This window comes from Dermacentor variabilis, chromosome 5 (genome assembly GCF_050947875.1).
Source record: "Dermacentor variabilis isolate Ectoservices chromosome 5, ASM5094787v1, whole genome shotgun sequence".
NCBI lineage: Eukaryota > Metazoa > Arthropoda > Arachnida > Ixodida > Ixodidae > Dermacentor > Dermacentor variabilis.
The window spans coordinates 159,991,065-160,014,795 of record NC_134572.1 but is presented as its reverse complement, the minus strand read 5'-3'; the positions used below and the strand labels follow the sequence as shown (position 1 = coordinate 160,014,795).

The 23,731-nt window shown below is 47.7% G+C and overlaps 1 protein-coding gene across 1 annotated transcript in view; it reads left to right on the top strand.

Moving 5' to 3' along the window:
• The first annotated feature begins 1,509 nt into the window (after nucleotides 1-1,509).
• Nucleotides 1,510-23,731, top strand: part of LOC142583282 (angiotensin-converting enzyme-like) — a 40,049-nt gene continuing 17,827 nt past the window's right edge. Inside the window, exons 1-8 of the mRNA XM_075693687.1 lie at nucleotides 1,510-1,616; nucleotides 2,829-2,902; nucleotides 4,644-5,129; nucleotides 8,878-9,036; nucleotides 11,238-11,346; nucleotides 13,439-13,582; nucleotides 14,288-14,476; nucleotides 16,965-17,062. Of these exons, the coding sequence (XP_075549802.1) occupies nucleotides 4,884-5,129; nucleotides 8,878-9,036; nucleotides 11,238-11,346; nucleotides 13,439-13,582; nucleotides 14,288-14,476; nucleotides 16,965-17,062 (945 nt within the window). The 5' untranslated portion in view covers nucleotides 1,510-1,616; nucleotides 2,829-2,902; nucleotides 4,644-4,883. The remainder of the gene's footprint in view (nucleotides 1,617-2,828; nucleotides 2,903-4,643; nucleotides 5,130-8,877; nucleotides 9,037-11,237; nucleotides 11,347-13,438; nucleotides 13,583-14,287; nucleotides 14,477-16,964; nucleotides 17,063-23,731) is intronic.

Below are 23,731 nucleotides of genomic sequence, written 5' to 3'. Positions count from 1 at the left end.
ATATAGGAATTGTTGGAAGTTACATTCGGAACAAAACCATCAAGTTCTCTACACTGTTACAAAAGTGTGCTCCGATATTGCCGCAAGAATTTGCGAAAATGTCTTTTTATGGAGGTGAAGCGAAACATCGGCTCTGCTTTATCAAAGGTGTGTGGCTCACAGTTATAAGGTCGGATATTTTAACGTGGTACCGTTGTCAGATGGGAAGAGGACTTGGCAGCGTTAAGGGCCCCATGTCGCAGAAAATCCGGCGTCGCCGTACAGCTTCGGACATCGTTACGGCTAGGCCACGCATACCCAGGCCCTCCATGTGACGCAAATAAGTTACTGAACTAACTGAATTTTTCAAGCTAAAATACATAGAAAAATCGTAAAGTACGACTTACACACAACCTACACACATGATAGCGTAGGACTGTAATTTGACTATAGGAGAAAACTTAATTCTGTTACGCGAAAACTCAAAGAAACCCGTTTTCCAGCGTTTCTACCACACAAATACCGGCCACGGCGTCTGCCATTTGCGCGCGCCGGTGCGCGAGTATCTTGGAGGCCACGGAGCGACGCGCCCGATTCTTTGCAATACTTCGAGCTGGCGCTCACCTCCGTCGCACCACGCCCCACGCAAAAGGCCGCGTTTCTACCAGAAAGCCCGCCTTCGTGCATAGCGTTCGCGGCCAGCGTTTCGCGGTAAACATTACGGTTACATACGCTCAAGTTGCCGGGAAGTGTGAGAAGCAGTCAGGGATCTTTGAATTGTATCGCGTTCCACTCTTAACGGCGAAACTTAAGCGTCATCCACATTTTTGTTTGAAAGCTCATTCATTCATTCATTCATTCATTCATTCATTCATTCATTCATTCATTCATTCATTCATTCATTCATTCATTCATTCTAATTTCTTCAATTCTTCCTTTTTTTCTTTCTTTGAGAGGAGCAAGCGGTGTGTTTGCTAGAGCTACCACATAACACGACCATAAAAGAGGAATTGGAAGCCATTATTGTGATGGCGCCATGCGGGGACGCAGCACAACTTAAGCGGTTGAATGCCAGACACACCGCTTTGCCTCGGGGTCCACTGAGATCAGTTTGTTTGTCGACGGTGCACAAAAAAGCCTCTGGGTCAACACACGACCATAGTTACCGATGTCGTGCACTGTGCACTTCCGTGAGCGCATCATCGTTATAGGGACTCGAGCCTTCTGCTCGCGACTTTGGCCAAGACCAATCGACAATAGACGAAGCCGAAGCGGGTGTCATCAAAGGTAAATATATATGTCGCGTAACAGAGGCACACAGTCACGGTGTTCAAAGCAAAGACGCCGCGACCGATACAAAAAACAAGACACGACAGCTGGTCGCACATATCGTGAGTCTGACGCGGGAGAGTTTACGATCAGCCTTTGCTGTCGTGGTGTGCGGTGCTCACGCAGCCTACGAGCACGAAATTCATTCGAGGACAGACGTTATTTACCTCCGCGGAGTCGAATGGAAGTCAGCTCGCGAAGATGTGCCCGCCCGCCGGCATTTCCATTCCGGCCGGCCTTGGATCAACACCCGGCCGCATTCGGCGTACGAAGCGAGAAGCGCATGGTTTCCCAGTGCGGCGCTACAGGTGAGTTATACTTGTCGGAATTGTCTCGGCAAACTCCACTCGGAGGCAGGATGAACGCTCAGCACTGACATGTATTATTAAAAGTTGCAAGCCAGACTTTCGTGTCCTAAATTACGGCTCGTGCTTAGAACAATTCAACGTGAGTACATCACGACGAAAAGTGCATTTTCTTAGTAAAATTATAAGTGAGCTACCGATATCTGTGTCGGTGCTCGTTCTGTGGAAAAGTTTCAAAGCACAAGTTTGAATAGCGTGCCGAGATTTGAGGCAAATGCGATTACCGGTTTGATCATAAGAATTCTATATCGAAGCAATTAGCGCCACTCTTTAAAATGGTTCCAGATTTTTTTGTTTACGGTATAAGCGTTACAGTCAGTGCTTCACACCAATGAAATTCAGTGCTAAGTTCTCAGCGCCTCCGATATTTTTCGAGAATATCCGTTCTTTGCAAATAAGATAGTCCCCCCCCCCCCCCGTTCGCCCCCATTGAACTACTGCAAGGGTCTCCGAATCTCGCGCAAATTAATAACAACGACAGGGCACATAATTGTGATTGACGTTGCATTTCAACAGTTAGCGTCTTTCGAACCTTCATACATGATTTCGCGACACATTCCGAATTTATCCAAGACGGACAGCAGGTCGTTTTCGCGCCTATACTTAGTATAACTTCTCAACAGCGATACATGTGGAGAACACTGAACTTACGGATGAAGTGGGACCATGTAAAGAAAAGGTCCCTAAATCAGTCTTTCTATCAAGTGTAAGCGTAATGATCAAGCCATATAATGGCGGAACTCGCTAATAAACCTACATCTGAAATTATGCTTCGCAAACTGTACATGCATGCACTGTTCGGCTTCGACATCTTAAAACACAGATGGGCTGAATTCATGCTGTCGCGCAATATTTTGGCCGCCAAAAAAAAAAAAATATATACCACCAAAAGTCACTGCAGCATTCCGCGATTGCTAGCTTTGTTATTCGAGTTTCCGAAAGGAAGACATCAGAATGTCAACGAGCATTAATTGTCGCCATCCTGAGACATCTTGGTGCGCGACACTTCGAACGATCAATTGTGTTAACGAGTCACGTCCACTGGCATTCGTTCAACAATTCCTCGGTCACGCGCAAGGGGGTTAGCGATTGCAATTCTTCTTCCGCTGCGGCTGGCGGTAAACAGCTGCCGACGGAAGGTGTTTTCGCTTACAGGCACGACAGCCACAGGAGTGGCGAGAACAGACCAAGGGTGCTGCGCTTCGGCTTTGGACGTTGCGAAGAATTCGGTGAGCCACTATACGGAAAGCTAAACGCAGGGCGAGCGTCCTTGTATGTGCGGTCAATGCCTCGCGGCGGAATCGCGAAAAGAAAAAAAATAAAAGGTCTGCACAAGAGATCGTTAATTCTATTTAGATCTTGCAAACGAAGAAGCATCTGCAATTCGAATTTGTGCGCATCGATTTGTTCCCCCGTTCTTGTTCGCCCCGTTATCGATTATGCCGCCACAGTCTGGTCACCCCATAACCAAAATAGCATAATCAAACTAGAAGCGGTTCAGAAAAAAGCCGTCCGTTTCATTTTTGACCGGTACGACCGCTATTTTTCACCCTCGTCTGCCCTCCCAACGCTGAAAATAACAATACTTTCAGTACGACGTGATGTGTAATCATTGACATTTTTGCACAACATAATTAACAAGTGCTATCATACTTTGAACACAGCTTGTGTATCTTTCACCAAGCCTTCTTCCACGCGGAACTTCCACGAAACTAATCTTAACCCTTTCTGTGCCCGTGCAAATACTTTCAAGCACAGCTTCCTTCCCCGCACTATAGAAGTATGGAATTCCTTAGCTGGCTGCCTTCGTTCACTCCCGATAAGAGAATTCGAAAGTGCTCTCTATGAAAACCAGTATGTACAACTACTTAAATTAGGTTTAGTTTATACTTTATCTGTATGCCTTTCCCTGTTTCGGTGTTTTTAAGAATCGATGAAAACAAACTTCCGTTTCTTGGACTGTGGTACAAATGTTGTGAGAGCCATTGTTGATTTCACTTTATTTGTTGTTCACCACTGTTTTTACCCACTCCTGCAATAGCCCCCTAATGGGGCTGCAGTTTGCACAAATAAATAAATAAAATAGATGCAAGTGCTTGGGGGACCTGAACGATAGGCAAAGTAAGATAAACTCTCTCAAGGATTCGCAGTGGCTCCTATAGGTTACAGGAAGCAGTTATAATTAATGTCGTCGAGGTGCACTACGCTTCTTAGTCTATAGAGGATTGCCGTGTTGATAATCTTCAGGCTTATTTGCGCGATAGCAGGTGAATATTTGGGAACAAAAGTCAGGAGGCGTACTTAATTTCTGCTTATATTTACTGCAAGGTTAATTACAGTGCTTTACTCGAAAAATGAAGTGGTTCTCAAGTGCCGAGTCACATTCTGGAAGCGCGCATGGTTACAGAAGCTTCTTTATGCACAACTTCACTGAATTCTTCGAGTAGTGTACTATGAACTAGTGTACCTTGAAGAAGTGTAATTTGAAAATGAAACGTAAAGCAGTTCGAGCGCGAAGTCAGGTTCAAAACGTGTGCATTGCCTCGTAATATAGAACTCTACGCAATTTCTTAGCTATTCTTCAATTTTTTATGGGCTGTTTAAGATTAATAAAGGGAAAATGAGACATCCACCCAAGATACTCGAAGCTAAAGATTTCAAATATTCGAAACTAAAGCACGACGCAACAGCACTTCCTTCTTTTTTGAATGAGGTACAATTGCACAGTCGGCGTTTATTTTTTTGTTTAGGGACTGCCGGCTTATGTAGATTTAGTTGAACGAAGAGGAAGACAAAAATTGCCGGTCCCGCCCGATCGAGCCTGCGTTCAAAATTTCACCCAAGCAGGGCGCGAAACGAAAAAGTCGCCCCACCCCGTGAGCGATATCCGTCGTGTTTGAAAGAGCCAAAAAAAAAAAAAGAAAAGCAGAGCAAGAGCGGGCGTTTGCCCGATAATGCACTGGTTTCCAGGTCTCTGGTGGCCCGTGACCTGTTCCGGATCTGGCCGCGGCGACGGCTGTCGCGACGCAGCGTCCAAGCCGCGCCACACAGGTGAGGCTGTCGAACCCGGAAACCGGTTTGCCCTGGTAGAAACAAACTCACTATACGAGCGCGCTGTTTAAAAAGCCAAAATCAGCCGCTGCGCCGGCGTCAGTGTCGTCGTCGTCGTCGCAGTAGCCACCGTGACAGCGCCGCGGACGAGGCTGCATCATGGCCGCCAACAAAGGCACGTCCGCGGCCTTCGGGCTACTCCTGGTGGCGCTCTCCTCCTGCCTTCTCGGGGCCCACGTGACCCGCGCCGCCAGGGTACCCGTCGAAGGGACGCTGGAAGATGAAGACCAGGCCAAGGCCTACCTGAAGGACGTAGAAGGATTGCTGACCGAGGCCTGCCTCAAGGTCTCCTACGCACGCTGGAACCACTCGGTCAACCTAACGGAGTACAACAAGAACAAATCCGTAAGCGAAGATCTTTCCACTTTAAACGGGGTGGCTTTTACAGAGTTCGACACGTTCACCGCTTAAAGGCAACTTCCTGCCTTATGTACCTTAAACATTATTATATTGGCCCTGTACTGATTTTGACGTTTCGATTGGTTTTGTTGAGGATGCCAGTTACCATTGATCGAAACAAATTTTGCAGGAGTAATTGGCAGGTAACTTAAGATGACTTGCCTGATGAGCACCTTAGTTTGTCTTCCCTTTCTGTGGGCGTTGTCCTTCCGTTGCGCTACTTTTCCTCTCCAGCAATGCGAGACCAACTAACCCAACAATTAATTCATCTAGAGCTGCCATGCCAAACGTCGTTTTGTAATGCGCATAACCCGGCGCCTGGAGCAGTCTATTACCTACAAGATGAGATTACAAGAGCAGATTGCATTACTTCGATATATCTTATCTTTACACCCAAAATAACTGAAACATCAAAAGCACGCATATGGCAGTCATGCACTATAGTGCATGACTGCCATTATTGCACAACATGCTGGTACGACAGTTACATGACAGCAAGTTTTCGAGCTTGAGTTATTCATTGCACGTTAAACCGTTCGTGTCCCACAGGAAGTTTGAAAAATTTTATCCTATCTAACGCATTCGAAAATTTGTAGTTTTCTTTTTTCTTGGGGGGGAGGGAGGGGGGTAGTAGTGGCTGAACCGTATGGCATCACTGACGTATGTCGAAATGGAGACGAGTTCTGCGGATTCGACGTACGCGGTGTACGTGCAGTTAAGTTTGCGCCCACGCATCTCGGAGGCCAACCTGAAATTTTTTCCGCAAGCGTTCTCTTGTTTGTGCTGACACAGTTGCTGACATAATGCAACGACGCGACGCTCTTGCTGTGCCTTTGTGTGCCAGAGCGTACACAGAGAGTCGGGTCGACGTCGTTCTTCAAATGTCCGAACTAGCCCACGAAACGTAAGGCATGGAAGCTCAACGGGGGACAAGAACCGCCAGGCTTCGGAGTTGTCGAACGCTTCCCTCCAGAAAGCAACACGTACGACTCACGCGCTTTCTCACCGATTACGTTCTCTTCTGGAGCAGTCGTACACAGCGGTGGACACGAATACCCTCACTGCAAGTTGCGCGCGAGATGCCCTCCCCCCCCCCCCCCCCCCCCGCACTTGGTGACGTTACAGAATCCATGCCGAAATGCAGGTCGGTGTTGGCGGAAGGGGCTTAGAGGTTGCGACGAAATATCAAAGTGAAATTTCTGGTTGGAATGTCCGCTGAGAGTTCAACACAAACAAACGCACACACAAAGCACACGCATGAACACATGCGCACGCACACGCTGAGAGCCCAGTGTGTGTGTGTTTGTGTGTGCATAACCTTACTGGCCACTCACAGTTATTGTGATGAGCTGAGAATAGTTGGACGAGCATGTCATGAGTGGAGTGACTCGAGGAGAGCATACTAGAGGTTCGTGCTTGCCACCGAAAGCCTTTTTTATCATATGGTCCTTGTCTTTCTTGTGGACCTCCGTCACTTTAGTTCTCCTAGTTTTGTGTACGGAAGCGAAGAAATCGAAAGCACGTGATAAAAGGACGCGCGGGGCGGGAACCAGTGTTAACCATGTTCTCCAACAATATGTATGAAGAAATGCTAGGATAAACCTCGGGGCGCATTCACAAAGCCGTTCTTTACGCCAGATCAGTTCGTTAGAAAAAAAAAAATCACCGCCCAAGTACTCCGTACAGGTAGTTAACCAGCGAAGCTGAAACGTGCGGCTCCGGTGTTTATCACTGGGTTAATCCCGACGTTTCATTAAACGACGGCTTGGTAGGCTGCCGGATCCTCGGTACGCAGTTGCTGCTTGCGCTCGGCTGCGCGAGCCTGTTCTTGTGCCCGGGCTGCAGCACCGGCACGGCATAGACGAGGTCGTTCCCGGTTCTGCTCGCGGCGTTGCTGATCGAAGGCTTCCTGCTCCTCAAGGGCACGTACGACGCGTGGCCTACGCTTTTCGGAGCCGGAGAGAAACTGTGGCGCGCGCGCTCGGCTGCGACGGAGAGCAACGACGTCACTACTGGCGCAGCCATTCGCGCGCGTCTCTTCCTATTCTTCTTTTCTTTCGCTCGTGCGCATGGGGTTGCGCCCTAGGAGTTTTCGGGATATACGGGATAGAAGGATGCACGGACGGACGGACGGACGGACGGACGGACGGACGGACGGACGGACGGATGAATAGGCTAGCCACATACAGCTTCATTGTAAGGTATACCCAACCACAGTGGTGGCTAAGTGGCTATGGCGCAGCGCTGCTAAGCACGAGGTTGCGGGTTCGAGGCCGGTAATGGCGGCCGCAATCCCATAGAAGCGCAATGCAGTAACGTCCGTGCACCGTACATTAGGTGCACGTTAAAGAATCACTGCTGGTCAAAATCAATCGGGAGTCGACCACTGCCATATAATCAGGTCGTGGTTTCGGCAAGTGAAACCGGAGAATTCATTCATTCATTCATTCATTCATTCATTCATTCATTCATTCATTCATTCATTCATTCATTCATTCATTCATTCAAAAACAAATACCAGCCAATAGAGGCAGCCAACATATCATCAAGCCCGTCGGCCAATATGAGAAACAGCTGTTACGAACGAAAAAGCCCTACGAATTTGGCTTGGATATTTAGGCGAAAATCTGTAGTTAAGATTAATGCAAGTCATCAGAATTGGCCACTTATAGTGCACTAAATTTATCCCTGCACTAAATGGCGTTTTCTTGGGTATTGTTTGTGTCAGTTGTCACAAAGGGTTCAAACGAAGATTGAGTGTTGAATTGACCAACAACCAGGGGGGGCATTTCGACTAAAGGGCGTGTCTTCTTTAAATCTTGAAGACGAGGAGTGCCGATGTTGGAACGCTGGATCCAGGCTGTGGCTTTTTTTGTTCAGGCACTGTTAACGAAATTATGTTAACTCCATGTGTCGTTGGCGGCTTTAAAAGCATAAATACAAAGATATAATCTAGCCCTAGATCGGAACCTTCACTGATACCTGCGTTGTTGGCGCGTCTACTCACTGATACATAACCTCTTGCAATACTTTGCAGTCACCCGCTGTGATCTATCCTTGGAAGTAATTATTGTTATGCTAGCAGTGTTGCTCGTGCCACAGGTATCGGACCAATAATATAGGAAGCACTTCATTTATGTTCCAGACATTCAACGTTTCTTCCTTTTGCGTTCAGATTGAAGACGTACGACGAAGGATGTTTTTAAACACAGGAACTACAGTTCAACCGATGCAACCGAATTCGTAACTTTGTAATATAGTTGATTCATCAACATAGCTTCCTACATAGTATCCGGACGTCAAGCACGCCCTGAAAGCTCTGTAGACGCCTACATCTATCTATCTATCTATCTATCTATCTATCTATCTATCTATCTATCTATCTATCTGTCTGTCTGTCTGTCTGTCTGTCTGTCTGTCTGTCTGTCTGTCTGTCTGTCTGTCCGTCCGTCCGTCCGTCCGTCCGTCCGTCCGTCCGTCCGTCCGTCCGTGCTGCTGTCCCCGTGGCACGTGTGCATAATTGCACGCAACAAAATAAACTACGCTCGGAGCTATCCTGGTGCCTGACATCTTTAAAGCTGTCACTTCGTTACCACTGGAGATGTCTCTTTGAGAAAGATAACAAGCGCAAGATGTTGTCTCGTGTTTCATCGACCCTTCATACCCTCCTCTCTTTCTTGTTTCGTTTTTTCAGGTTGAAGCGAGTCTTGAGATGAGTCTTCTTAACAAGGAAGTGTGGAGGAACATAACCAAGTTCAAGTGGACTACCTTCAGGGATGAACAAACCCGCACGGTGTTCAAGCGAACCTCTGTGCTGGGCAGCGCGATACTTCCAGACGACGAAAAACGGGAGGTATGACATTTTTTTCGGCAGAATGGAAAGTTCGGCGAGTTGATACTCATTCATTCTTTAAGACTGACACAACTGAAGACGAGCCCAAAGAATGAATGAGAAAAACACGCAGGCGAAGGCTCCCTTACTAATGTTTATTGAAAAAGTGCGTTGGATAAGTGCGAAGTGTGCCACACAAGCGCCTCCTAACTTCGAGGGGGAGCTGACAAAACAGCAAATAACACTGATTAGAGTTCAATGAACATTGGTGAGTCATACGGGTTTTACCCACACGGGCCACGCACGTATGCAAATTCTTTTGCATAATGCATGCGTTCCCTGGATTGCTTTGTCTGGAATGCTTTACAGGGTATTATTTTAGACCATACAGATTTTTTTATATACAAAGTCTATAAGTGCAGCGAAAAGTGGAGTTTTTGCAGAAGAGCTCCTAGGTGAGGCGGAGATTAAGTGAAATGGTTGAAAAATTTCTTAGTGATCTAAGGGCATGTTTAAATGGTGAATTTGAATGCAGTGACATGTTACTGCACCGTCATTAAAAAAAAAACTTGAAAGTCGCACCTAATACGATATATTTATCATCCAATTTCAACGTCCGATATCCAGGCAATATCGAAATCGAGCGCCACGGGAGCGCAGAAAAGGCGGTCCCTCTATCATGTCAGACTGGAATGCCCCGTGATGTCAAGCCCCAGGAAGTTAAAAAAACCGAACGCCTCGGCCATTCGCGGCAGCTACTGGAATACGGCACGCTTTGCCTCGCAAGCATTTGCGCGGCTGGGCGTCGGGTCAGGATTTGCCGCGGTGTGCTATCATCCAAACGACGCCCCGCACTTTTTCACGGAGTGTTGCTGTCTGACGCACAGCGGAACGCCCTCGGTGTCGATATTGCCTCAATTGAGCTTTGAAATTCTGTGATGGATATATCACGAATTAGGCGCGATCTTCAACATTTAAAAAGAAGTGGGTGTGCATTAAAATGTGACTGCTTCCAAATTTGTTATTTAGACAACCAAGGCACTAATAAAAAAAGTTAATGAAGTTTTGTTAAGGGGTCTTCTAAAGCTCACCTTATTAGCGGCAAGGTATGTCCGCCTAGCATAGGAACTCGCCTGCAAAAGCGCCACATTCGCAGCGCTCATTGCTTTTTTTTATTAGAAAAACTGTATGATCTAAAGAAAGACACCCTGCATATTAAGTACTTATTTACTGCTCCTTCTGGCTTTCGAGAATGCGTGTGTTGAATTCCGAAAATGTGGAGCAGCGCACCGGATTTTCGTCGCTAGGAGGTACTTGTGCAGAGCAACTGTATGCTTAGACATGCTGTTTATCATTAAACGTTAATTGCGAGTCCGCGATCGTGTGCGACAGTTTTTCATTTCCTCTTCGGTTGGGCAGCTATGAAGAATGGCACCTCTCCTATGGCGGGTGTCTACGCCGGCTTCAACATCGATCTAGTGTTACTAAAGTGAAAGACTCATTGGAACAAGACTGACAGGTTATAGAAAATAGGTGAATTTTTGCACAAGCGGGAACTTGACCGGCAAGGAGGAACGCAAAAAAGACGGTTAGCATGCCATCTCTCAGTTATGCCATGGATTTTTACAACGGAGGCGTGTGTTTTTTGATAGTTTAGTGTTTTTTATTGGTAATTCGATCATCCTGATAAAGTTCCGATGGAGGAAACTGATACATGTAAACCTACACCGCACAAATAATAGATCAACAAGAACATTGGAAAATTCACGTATACAGCCAAAGTAGTAGTTTCATGTTGGACTATTAACATAATCTTGTTAAATTTTCAATTCCCCCTCATATTTAGTTACATGTTCGTACTGCGCAATTGAAGCTGAAAACGTGATATATATATATATATATATATATATACATATATTAAATCCAGTCGTTATCAATTTTCCAACTCTGTATAACTCGCACAATTTATCGATTTTTTGTCGAGCACTTAGAAACTTAAGGGCAAAATATACTCTGCATTGTCACTGCTGTTAGAAATGTTCTTCCAAATACAATGAATTGTATTCAAATCTGTTCTGAAGTTTCCTAAGGAGAGCGTTTTCTGCGTGCCGCGGGATTTTGATTTCGGCAGGAATTTCTCTGACGTCGGTAGCGCCAGCAAGTCAGTTTTGGAATTGACGATTAATTCGCATTATGAATTCATTTTTGCTTTTGTTTTCCAGCTCGTACAACTAATCGCCGATATGAGTCAAAATCATGCGTCGGCCAAGATATGTCCATTTAAACGGCATTGTACATCGCCCGCCGAATGTAATGTACCCCTGGACCCAGGTAAGCAGGAATTCTATTTTACAGCGGAGCTGTTAGCCTCCAGTTGGTCGGAATTTTTTCGTGTCCGCGTCCGACAGCAAAGATGTGGCCCGATCTCAGCGGCAGTGCAGGGCGAGGAGCACTGACTCACACCCCCATAAGTCAGGGGTTTCAAGCAGTCAGCAAAGGGAAGTGAACGGTGCATACATTTCTTTGTAATCACGCGTACAACTTACAGAACAGCCATACGTTTCTATAAATAACAAACGCGAAACAATAATCCGAACCACGTAATCGATAATAAGGCGCTTCTGATAACAATGAGAAGCGCGTAGCGCTCCTCACATACGTTTCCCGGTAAATATTACTCTTGCGCAAGCTGCCTCGGCGACGGCAGCTTGCGACGTGGGGGTGACGTCCCTAGCCTTTCGTATACAAAATAACCAGCCTAGCAACTGATTTCAATGTTGTTGGAAAACCCCTCTGTGGGGCGGCGTGCTGTCAAAATTATCTTACTCTCATTACTAGCATTACTCTAAAGCAATAAAGCGTAGCACACCTTTTATTGGAAAATGTTCCAAAAACTTTGAGTATAATAACGCGCCGTATATAATAAAAACGCAGATCGTTGGAAGCATGCGTAAATTAATTCGTTGATTGATTCCAAAAATATTTATGGAACCAGTAGACGCTCACACTCTAGACGAAGGAAGAGAGGGGGGCGGCAGTGGAGTGCCATGATACATCATTCTACTGCCGGCATGGTGTAACGATGTGCACTTACGAAATTCCCTGCTCATCGTCAGTAGCGCTGTTTAAGCTGTTTATAGGACAACCGTATGGTGCTTTGTGACGTCATGTGATGGTCTTTATAGAGAAGCTGTATAGCGTTACTCAACGAAGATGCAGTACTGCTTGCCGTCTCGTTCTGTGCAAGCAAAAAGAAAGAAAATAATAATATTAATCGCACACCCTATCGGAGTGCGTAAGACAGCAACGTTTCAGAGATGAATTTTTACTTGGTTTTACGTACCTGTCCGTGTTCCTTGCGCAAACGCTACACTAAGAACGTTACTTGAATTACACGTTCAGTTTCGCCAAACAAGAACTTGCTATATAACAGAGGCCCGGAACTGTTTCATCCCCGGCTCCGGCTCGTCGTGTGAATATTTTCAATCGTGATTTATCCCCGAATGTTCTCAATATGTATAAGAAGGTCACTGTAAGAGCTAGAACCACTTGTGAAGTCACCACCCGGTGCTCGATGCCGCCGTTATACCAAAGCCTGAACGCCACGCTACGTCCGTCACTGCAGTTGGCACCCCGGGAATGCGTCAGCTGCGCTCACTGTAGCTTCAAGGCCTGTGGCGACTGGCCGGGTTATTAACTTTAAGTTTAGAGTTACGCTAAAGCACTATACTGCTTGCGGGCTCCAGTTAACTTGTATCAGCGTTTGTACTCTAGTCTTGGATATGTGACAAATCCTTCGGTGACGCATGTGCAAAGCAAGCGCGTAATCGTCGAAGCACATACGTGTATACGTGATTTAGGAGGGGCCCCACCATTTCTTTCTCTATGGCGGCACCTTCGTCAAAGTGCCATCGTATAGTCCACCTGATCTAGACAGTCGTCTAGAAGGTCGTCTGCCACGGTGACTTTGCTGTGTGCTTGTGCTGTTGCGTTGGCTATTTGGTGTCGAACTGTATTGGATTTTAACTGTACGCTGTATACATCTTCTTTTAAATAAACCTTGTTAGTGTGTGTGCTTTGTTGTATATTCTTGTCTTGCGGTTTTGCGCTATTCCGAAGTCAAAAGCTCAATTTTCGCACCCTTCTGTAATTATATGGAACATGCCTCAGTCGATATATGGGAAGATACGGGCTTTTGTATATAGTTTTTAAGTGGGATCCTCATAAGTTTATGTGGGCTTATGGTAAATGGGGCATACCTTTCTTTTTTCGATAGGGCACTCAGTGCTGAGCTACTACTCATATTTTAGGCATTGTACTATTGGGATACCTTATATATATATATACAGATACGCTTACCGCGCGTGACCAGTTATCTCCTCACTCATGGTGACTGACTCACGTGACTAACTTTTGAAACCAGTGATAAAGGACACGTTGGAGGACTCTAGAAACTACGACGAGTTGCTGCACGTCTGGAACGAGTGGCGCAGAGTGTCGGGCAAGCCGGTCAAGGAGAAGTACCTCCGTTACGTCGAGCTGGAGAACAAGGCGGCCAGGCTTAACGGTGAGTGCATTTGCATAGTTCCGTGCATTTACGAAGTCAGTCACGTGAACGACGGTAAGTCAGTATTGTTCTATTCCATTCTGTGCTTTGCCGATTCCCTGGTTATAATAAGCACGTCTGCGTTTTCTAGATTGTGCAGTCCGACGTGCTCGGCATTTCTCATAGCAATATGCAAAGAACTGAGAGAATTGACGATTGAGAAAGAAGACAACAGTAAGGAACGGAGAGGACTTTCTTATAGCACATATTGAACTTTAACACAGCTGTGGTATTGTGCCCATTCATTGAAATTTTGTTCCGAGGCAGTCGGTCATATCGAGGAATCGTTAATTCATGTGTTTACCCAGTTCGGGAGCGTTCATTACACGTGACTACAGCCAGAGAATTGGCATCAAGATATGCGTAAATACGGGCGGCTTTCTAATCGCGCAACAGTACAGAACCAACTTGCTCGTGACTTTTCACATGAAATGAATTTAGCGTACGCTTGCGTTCTTCTCTTTCGGTCAGCCCGACACAAAATTTGTGACGTTGTGCAACGTGGAAAGTCTGGTAAAGTTAATGGAGACATGTTTGTGTGCGTTTCTCGACAGTTTATTGCGGTGACCAGACGCTCCTGACACATGAGGTCGTGCTGTAAAAAATAAATTCGAGACCGCACGCCCTTGAACTAGGCTAATACAGGCAGTGCCGACTTCGACTCAGGATTCGAGGACGCAAGCCAGATGTGGCAGGAAACGTACGAGTCCGAAGGATTCGAGGAGAGCATGGCGCGTCTGTGGAAGCAGCTGGAGCCTCTGTACAAGGAACTGCACGCATACGTCAGGGCACGCTTGGTCGACGTGTACGGCGACAAGGTAAAGGACGACGGTCCGATCCCTGCCCACCTGCTCGGTAAGCCCTGTTTTCTGTCGCTTGCGCATGCGCACTGTACACGGTGACGCACCTACTCGAGACAGCAGACAGCTAACAGCGTCATCGTTAAAGCTCTTGCGAATTTTATGCACCGTTATATTGAAGTTAATTTCAAACTACGCACGTGTGCGCCATGCATGGGCTCTACCGAATCATCCTAATCAGAATCGTCATTATCATTTTTTCGCAATTAATCGCTGTAGGATGGCGGCCGCTACCAGCGACTTCCAATTGGCCCAGTATTGCACGTCAGCCGACTTCGTAATACGCCTGCAAATTTACTCATCTAATCACATCGCGTAATCTCTAGTATACTGTCCTGCAGCTGTTACTGCAGTTGAAGCTGTACTCGAAGATATTGCAAGTTGTGAGCGCTTTCCGTAGGATTACATGTGGACACGTTTAACAGTAACAAAAACATTAAAAAACATGTATTACTTTCTTAGTTAAAATAACAGATAGGCACAGACAGAACACGCCAGCGTATTTCGAATTTGCATTTTCTGCCGAACCTTTGTCCCTATTACTGTCAATCAAGCGTTACTTTGTTCGTTCCACTGTCCGTGATGTGGTCTGCCCGCAAGTCGAAGACGACTATCGGTATGTTTTCCACAAAGGCGCAGTCTTCCTTTCCGCTTGTTCGAAGTACGAAATATATCGTGGCAGAGAGAAATTAGCACACAACGGCAGCGCTCTTCATTATGTTACTCTACATTCGACCACTGGTTACCTTTCCTCGCATTACACGAGCCGCCTAGCTTAGCTTCTTCGGGTTAATCTTAACTAGAATACGTGCTACACGCATTTGCTTTCAAATCCGCGCAGCTGTCCTCCTGTCTCTAAAAGCTCCAGCTATCACTTGATGTTCCAACACTCACTGCGTGATCCCAAGATTCATACCGATACTTCTCTGCCGTTCCTGAAAGTGTTCGTTCCATAAGTTAGTACTCGTTTTCTGCTCACTTTTCATAGTGCTTTCTTTCTTCGCTTTCGCTTCTTTCTTTTTCTTTTGCAGCTCATCGTAAATGTTTTGCGCGATTTGTGCCTATTCATTGCATTTACTGCTCTGTGACTATCGCTGATTGCAGTCAGTTGAACAGTATCGAATCAAAGTTAATAAAACTTCAAACAGGATTCATCAAGAACCCGACGTTTTGAGGCCAGTCCGGCTCCTTCGTCAGTCGTCACATTGCGAGGGGCGCAACGGTGTTTTTCAAGCGTTTCGTGCTTGCTCCTGGTGGCGACAAGCGTGCAGTGACCTGTGCATAAATTCTCGGGATGTTTTACGAAGACAGGTTGATGTTACGGGTCATGTTTTGGATGTGCCACGACTCCAAAAAAAGGATTATGAGCGATAATGCAGTTAAATTGGCATAACTACGTATATCTCTGGCCAAATTTATTTTATGGGGATTTAAGTGAACGAAGATAGCACCCAACTCTCTTTTTCCTTGTGGTACCCACAGATGGTGGTCTCTTCGTAACAGTAACATGCAAAGTCGCTGCGATCCACACACGGGTGCTAAGACTATATTTCAAGAGAGAAGCCATCACCAACCTCACCTCCTAAAAACCTGGTTGCATAAGAATTTCTTTTTGGTCAGTGAAAAAAAAGTATTGCAGTTTACAGAATTCAGGAACGCCGAAGATATTGACGGCAACAGCGCTGGTGGTACCATCTCGTGACATCTTCTTCAACCATAATGCGCTCATTTGTTGCGTCATTGTTCTCACAAAATGTGAAGAAAGTAAAAAAAAGAAGTATTTCATACGCTAACGATTATGGCAACCAGCTATTTTGCGTCAACAAATAGGTAGAACGGGGTCGTCGCAATACTAGTTCTGCACGCTTTAGTTGACGACAGCGTCGCAAGTTGGTGCCACGAGCGTCGCTGAGCTAAAGCCCCTTAAACTTCGTAAAGTAGTGACGCTCTCCTCCTCCGCCTTCACTCCTCCTCGTTTCTCCTCTCTTTCACGCTCCTTTCTCGATCGTGGCTCCGCCTACACTGCTCGAGCGTAGCAACGGCGCCAACAAGCGCTCCTCGCCACTCCGTAGACGCTTCTCGAGCAATAATGGCGCTGATGCACGGCGCGAGGGCCCACGTGATGATATTAGACCAATAGCGACGTTGCATCGGCCTCGGCCAGAGGGCGCGAGGAGGAGGCGGCATTCTTCAAAGCGTGGCAGTACTTTACGAAGTTTAAGGGGCTTTACGCTGAGCACGTCTGCTTTCGGTGTTCCGCGGTACTATGGGATGCATTCACGGAGATGCAAGAACAGTCGTCTGCAAAAAACACTGCACTGCTTTCTCCTCACTCCTTCGCCACGATAGCATGCTCATATGAATATAAACTTGTCCATCCTTTGCGCTGGATAAATACCAGTGGAGTTGATGTCGCATGTTGCCGTACAGAAAGAAGTAGCTCTTTCAGACACATCCTGTTGTTTTTCGCGACACCTATACAGGTCACATCCACTCCCAACACTGGCACGCCCTCAACGAAATCACCCGGCCTTTCCCGGACAAAAAGGCGGTGAACATAACAGACACTATGAGAAAAAAGGTAAGCGGTGCCGAAGCTGAACGCACATATGTTTAAGGAGCAGCGTTTCACTATTGAAGTGTCTGCATAATGTTGAAAAATGCTAAAGAAGGAGTAATCTGTAACAGCTGTTAGCGCATCGACGTTTGGGTTCGCGATGATATATCTACGGGGAAAAATGCAAGGCCACAATTTTTGTGTTTTTAAATTTCCCGCTAGACTCGAAACGTTACCACGCAAGTGTGACGTCATGAATTTTAAGATATTTTCTCCATATTCGGGCCAGCTTAGAGGAAGAAAAGTTTTGAAATCTTACTAAGTTGACCAAAAGAAATGTGATCCTCGCTTGATAACAATCAAAGCAGTGTTTACATGATATTTTCTACTCTTCTGTTCGTTGTGTTAAATGAATGTCTCGGCCCTCGAAACACTAGAAAAAAAGATATACTAAGCCTCAGGGCGCCCCGGATAATTTACTACAATAGCACCTTCCCCCGCTCTTCTTTCTTTATGAACCAGTTTCGGTTTTCTTTTCCAGGAATGGTGTATCTGTCGCGATGTCATGACGCACAAGGTGATCACGTGAGAGGATGCCATCACGGCGTTTCACACTCGTTCCGTCTTTCTCGGTCGTCTGCAATGTGCCAATCATTGCGCTGCCCTATGTTGCAGCACAAGGGACCACCAAGCGAGCTCCCGGGAGTGAGTGTCAAAACGTTGCGATTTCTTGTTTCCACGTGACCACCTATACTGCGCCGTGACGTGCCGACACCATACATCTCTCCTGGGAAACGATACTGAAAGTGGTTCATAGCAGAGCTATTGCATTGCCACGTTGCAGTGACAGTGAAGAACATAGTATCGAAAACTGTGAATCACGGAATTAATTCTTTATTGGGCGAACTTGTACCCAGAAAAAAAACGACGAATATAATAATCCGTAATGCGAAATTTTAGCGCGACTCTATATGTGTTTTCATTTCGCGGGTCAACATTTTGCATCATGATTATATATAGGTACACGGCTTACATAAGGAAGAGAACGCTGTGAGTAACACGCTTTGTCTCCATACAGACGACATGCGCTGCTTTGGCGCCATATCGTAGCAATCGTCGCCGCAAAGCCCGTCTTGTGCTCCCCTACGCTTTTCTTACGCTTTCGCCCTACCCTTTTGTTCCGCTCTCCGCCTCATGGGAAGCTGCACCCTCCTCCTCCGCTTTCCTCACTGTCCTTTATCTACCGCTGCGCTCCGCGTTCGCTTTCATCCTTCGCTCGTTCGCTCGGTTACGCCTACTCCGACGATCGCCGCAGGAACGCGCGCCTAGGCGCTGCGCTCTAAAAACTAAAATACGCGCAGTAAAAAAAAATTAGCAAGAAAAAAAAAACAAAGTCCGCGAGTTCGTTATAGCTGGCAGAAGAATTTAATCCGCGTGGCATGGACTATACTTCCGGTTGCGACCGGTGCAGCTGTGATCGCGTAATGCCGTCTGGCACGACCTCATAGCGAAAGTGCGCCAATACGTCGGATGATCTTGTAGTGTCCGAAACAGCGTCGCAAAAGTTTCTTACCAAGTTCTCGTCAGCGCATTGCCGTGCAAACCCAAGTGCAGTCGCCGGGCTGGTATTCCACGTAGCGTCGTTGTAGGTTCTAGTGTCGGCTGTCCGTCGTTTGGTGGTTCTTGATGCGCAGTCGGGCGCATCAAGAACCAGAAAAGTTAGCGCTATTTTGTTCTTCGCCGTGCATTCCCATGCAAGCCAGCACCAAGTGGCTCATACAACTAGGTGTTAACAACACCCTGGAAGAGATCATCGATGCAGAGAAATCTGCCCTAGTAGCTCGGTTGTTGTCTACGCCGGCCGGAAGAAAGATTTTGGCCATACTCGGCCTCAACACCACGCTCGTTGCGGAGCGGCGACATCAGCTCTCTGAGGCCCAAAGGGCCAGCATTCAGGCATCTCCTTTTCCTTGCAGCGTTCATCCACAGCACAACGTCGGCAGGCGCAGGGCCAGGGCCGTCACGATTCTCAGACACGTTAGGGACGAACCTCGCTCGATTTGCTTCGTAGATGCCGCCCAGTATGGCCGCTCGGCCAGGTTCGTTACCGTTGTCATCGATCGCAAGGCTTCGGTCCTCAATTCCGCATCTTTAAAAAATTCTACTCCCTCGAAGGCAGAGCAGGTGGCCATAGCTCTTGCCCTCCTGGACGATCGCAAATCTACACAGACACTAGATCGGCAGTTAGGGCCTTTGCTTCTGGCTCCATTTCCGTCCAGGCCTCTAAAATTCTCGGCAGTAAGATTATATCCCCGCACACCAGTACTTTCTTTCTGGCACATCTCGATTCTAATCTAGATTCCCTCATAAAGCTCAGTGCTACTACTCACTCTCGGGCGCGCGGTCTAACCCTCCGCGCCGGAGAGGTTGCAGGTCTGCACGATAGGTACGGAAAATTTAAGGACATTTTATTCACATTTAACGAAGCCACCAAGCACTATCAAATGGGCAGGTGGGCTTTTCCGCCTCCGCACGGTAAACTCTCCATGTCTCACGCAATCACACTCATAATGTTGCAGACTTGGTCATATACCAGTTTAGGTTTCCTCCGCATTATGGCTCCGGACACCTTCGAGTCTGTCTGCCCGGACTGCGGGCAGATCTGCCATCAAGAGTTCCGAGTTTCTCGCACAACTCCATGCTGTCCAGAGAGCCCAGGATGCGGCGGTGAGGCTAGGCCTCCCCGTCCCCACATGGGAGCAGCCCGCGGTGCTGCTCTAAGTGCGGCGCTTCTTAGGACCTCACTAAAGCTCCTCTGTCTGTCTGTCTGTCTGTCTGTCTGTCTGTCTGTCTGTCTGTCTGTCTGTCTGTCTGTCTGTCTGTCTGTCTGTCTGTCTGTCTGTCTGTCTGTCTGTCTGTCTGTCTGTCTGTCTGTCTTTCTGTCTGTCTGTCTGTCTGTCTGTCTGTCTGTCTGTCTGTCTGTCTGTCTGTCCGTCCGTCCGTCCGTCCGTCCGTCCGTCCGTCCGTCCGTCCGTCCGTCCAACGGGAAATCTGGTGGAACTGCTGGGTAAAGACCACATGGTAAAAGACCAAAAGGCATGACCTAGAATTCATAGAGGCCGTAAAGGCGGTCTTCTGTCTGTCCCTCTCATCGACTTCGATTTTCCTGCAGCTCGTTTTGGAGTACATCGACGAAAAATAATTTAGATTGCTGAGCCGGTCCAACGCGTCGCCTATCCGTGGAATGGCCGGGGTATACGTCCTTCTTTGTGATTTTGCTCGGGCGTCGGTAATCGACTCAGAAACGCACCTGTTCCCTCCCTTTCCACCACAAAGACTACGGAGGAAGCCCACGAACTTTTCGACCGCTGGATGACGTCGTCCCGCAGCATTTTGCCGACTTGTCTTGTAGCTTCACGTCCTCGCATCAAAACTCGTTAAGGGTTCTGGTGGAGTGGTCGAGCGCATTCTTCGGTTATTATCCGATACTTAGCAGCTGGTGTTTTTCGAATCCTTGACGATGACGAGAAGTAGCACTCGTACCGGATTAATATCGAAGGGTGGTTCGTAACATGGACCATCGTTGTTGGTTCGGCTGAGTCCGAGAGGACCAACGTATCGCTGGCGGCTGTAACTTCTTCCGTGCATGCAATATTCGTGCCCTTATTCAGGTGTTTGAATTCAAGAATGAATTTGTCACCATTGCCTGTTCTTTGCTCCGCGCAATTGTACAATTCCCTTTGCGACGCTGAATTCTGAGCATCTGTTGTTGGTCACACTCAACGATTCCTTCCATGCATCTCGTGTTTTCTGTTCCGACGGAAATCATCATGCTGGTGCGAGGTGGAATAGTGGCTTGATCTTCGAAGTCGTTCAATGCACGGCAACTCAGACTCCTATTAGGTGGTATCGCTTGGTTCAAGGACAGTGTTATCGACTTGGATCTTAAGTCGATGACTGTTCCGTGTTGGTCTAGGAAGTCCATGCCGAGGATTACTTCCCGTGAAAATGGTGACAAGATAACAAACGTCACATGTTAAGTCTGGTTATGCACTGACATCCTTGCCGTGCAGATTCCAGTCGGCGTTAACACGTTTCTTCCAGATGTGCGAATGGGGGGGGGGGGGGGCTTCCCATGCAGTCTTAACTTTCTTTAACTTTGCGGGGAAACATCCACTCGGGGCGGAGTAGTTGGCTCCTGTGTCGACAAGAGTGGAGACTGCGCGGCCGCCGAGAAACACATCGATCGAGGTAGGAGGTTCTTCGTATTGCGTTAGAGCAAAGTCGGGGCTTAACATCACGGCTACCTCACACTTTCCTGTTCCTGTTATGTCTCGTCGTTAGGTCTTCTGCAGGTGGCGTAGTCTTGGCTTCGAGGCTTTGTCGGGATAGTGGCGTGTCGTTGCTACGTGGTCGCGAGAGTTCTTGAAGCGTCGTCGTCGGAGGATCTTTGCATTATGACGAACAGCAACCACACCTCCATCGGTTGCTGCTTTAACTTTTACGGATATGGGATAACTGGCCGTCCCCGGGTTGGAACTGTGTAGTGTGCACGGTCGTGGCTGCGGCGAAAGGTAGCGGCCGGGTGATGACGATTGGGAAGATCATTGCGCGCTCTCCACTCAATTGCGTCCACGTAGTCGGCGATGTCTCAAGGTCGTTCGCCCAGCTGTGGATGCGGCGCGTTCATGACGAACCCCTGTAGCCTCATCTCGCGGTATGGGCATCGGCGGTATGGGCACCGGGCATGTGGCCCGCTTCTCTTTAGCGATAACAGAGTGGGCGGTGTTCTGGAGTGCTCCATACATCTGTCTTCCCTGGGTAGCAGCGATGGGTGACGTGTTCGCGTGCTGGCGGCGGAGCTGCTGGACGACGGAACTGCAGTGTTACCGGGCCCTGGAGCGGGTGCGGAGGGAGAACGCGACGGATGCCTAAACAGCATAGGTCATCCCTTCCTGCTGAGGCTGCAGCGATTCAGTGACTCCAAGTGACTGCTGGATCTCCTCTCGGACGATGTCAGCAATTGAAGGTACCTGCGATTGCAACGACTGCATCCTACGCAGTACTTCGCTTACAACGCTTACAATTGCTCTTATGGTCTCCCGGAACTCGTCGAAGTCTAGTGCTTAGATTTCGCTCTTCGGCGAAAGCACTAGGTGGTTATTTGCCGAGTGTGCATTTCCAGCGTCTTCTCCACGCCCGTGGCTTCCGTTAAAAATTCTGCGATGGTCTTAGGCGGATTGCGAATCAATCCGCCGAAAAACTCTTGCTTCACACGACGCAAGACGAAGCGAACTTTCTTGTCCTCAGACATGTTCTGGTCGGAGTGGCGGAACAGGCCGGTCATCTCTTCCGCGTAGATCGAAATATTCGTGTTTGGGAGCTGCGCACGAGATTCCAGCATAGGTTCAGCCCTCTCTTGGCGGACGACGCTCGTGAAAGTGTTCAAGGAGGTGCTGCGGAAGAAGTCCCACGTTTCAAGGCGGACTCATGGTTCTCGAACCACGTCCTGGTTGCGCCTTCCAAGGAGAAGTATACATGCCGCAGCTTGTCGTCTGAGTCGCAGTTTATGAATGTAGTGACCCTTTCGCATGCCTCCAGCCAGTATTCCGGGTCTTCAAACGATGAGCCGCGGAAGGTCAGTGGTACCCTGGCCTATTGGAGCACAATGAAGGACGCTGGGGCTGCCGCTGTGGTTGTTGACTTTGCCTTGATTTCTATCCTCGGAGAGAGGTTCGTGCCCCGGTAGAAATCCTCGCGGCATGCGGCTAGCCTGCTAGTCCTTGGCGACGATGTTTCTGTCTTAGCGGTTCGGGCTTGGATCACGGTTTTGCGGGGGCATCCAGTACATGAGCGCATAAGCATCTCCACTAGATGTCACGTTGTAGTGACGGTGAATAGGGACGCAGTGTAGAAACTGTGAGTTACTAATTTAACTCTTTATTGGGTGAACTTCTGTCTAGTCAAACACGTCACGCTCAAGCACCACGATAGTGGCAAGCGAGGTGGTACGTAGGTCGTCGAAAGTCTTATTTGCAGGTCAAGCACGTCGGCTTTTATACATGAGTCATCGAAGTTGCCAGAGTAATAATGGCTGGTGCGCGCGTGCCTTCGAGAAAGTACTAAACAATTCGTGTCGCGCATACGATCTGATTACAGAAAGATCGGCGAGAACACATCACAACAGATAGAATCAACGATAACATTCGAGTAAGTTTCAAATCAGGCAGGCGCACCTTGCGCTGAACCATAACATTAAGTTGTTAGCGGATGAAACAGTCCCCAAGAAAGGGATAAATAAGTACCCGTGTCTATAGTAAATTATCTAGGGTGAGTTGAGTTGAGTTGTTGTAGGCTACTGGTGGGATTAGCCTTGCAGTTGCTGCTGGTAATTGCTCCACCGTAGCGACGCTTAAAATAAATAAATCACATAATCAGACACAGTCCTCACAAATACAAATAGTCCCTCCTCAGTTCACCATGTGGAGGCCAAATCCGTGCCCTGTAGGTAATTTAAAAGAAGGCGAGTGACCTCCTTCCTACACAACCGGTTCCCGCACAGGAAAACAATGTCCTGAAGAGAACTGTGAGGAACTCCTGTCTTCTTGAGGGATCCGAATAACGCCCTCCTTTCCGCGTTATACACAGTACAGCCAATTATGCAATGTTCTATGTCACCGCACACACCACACG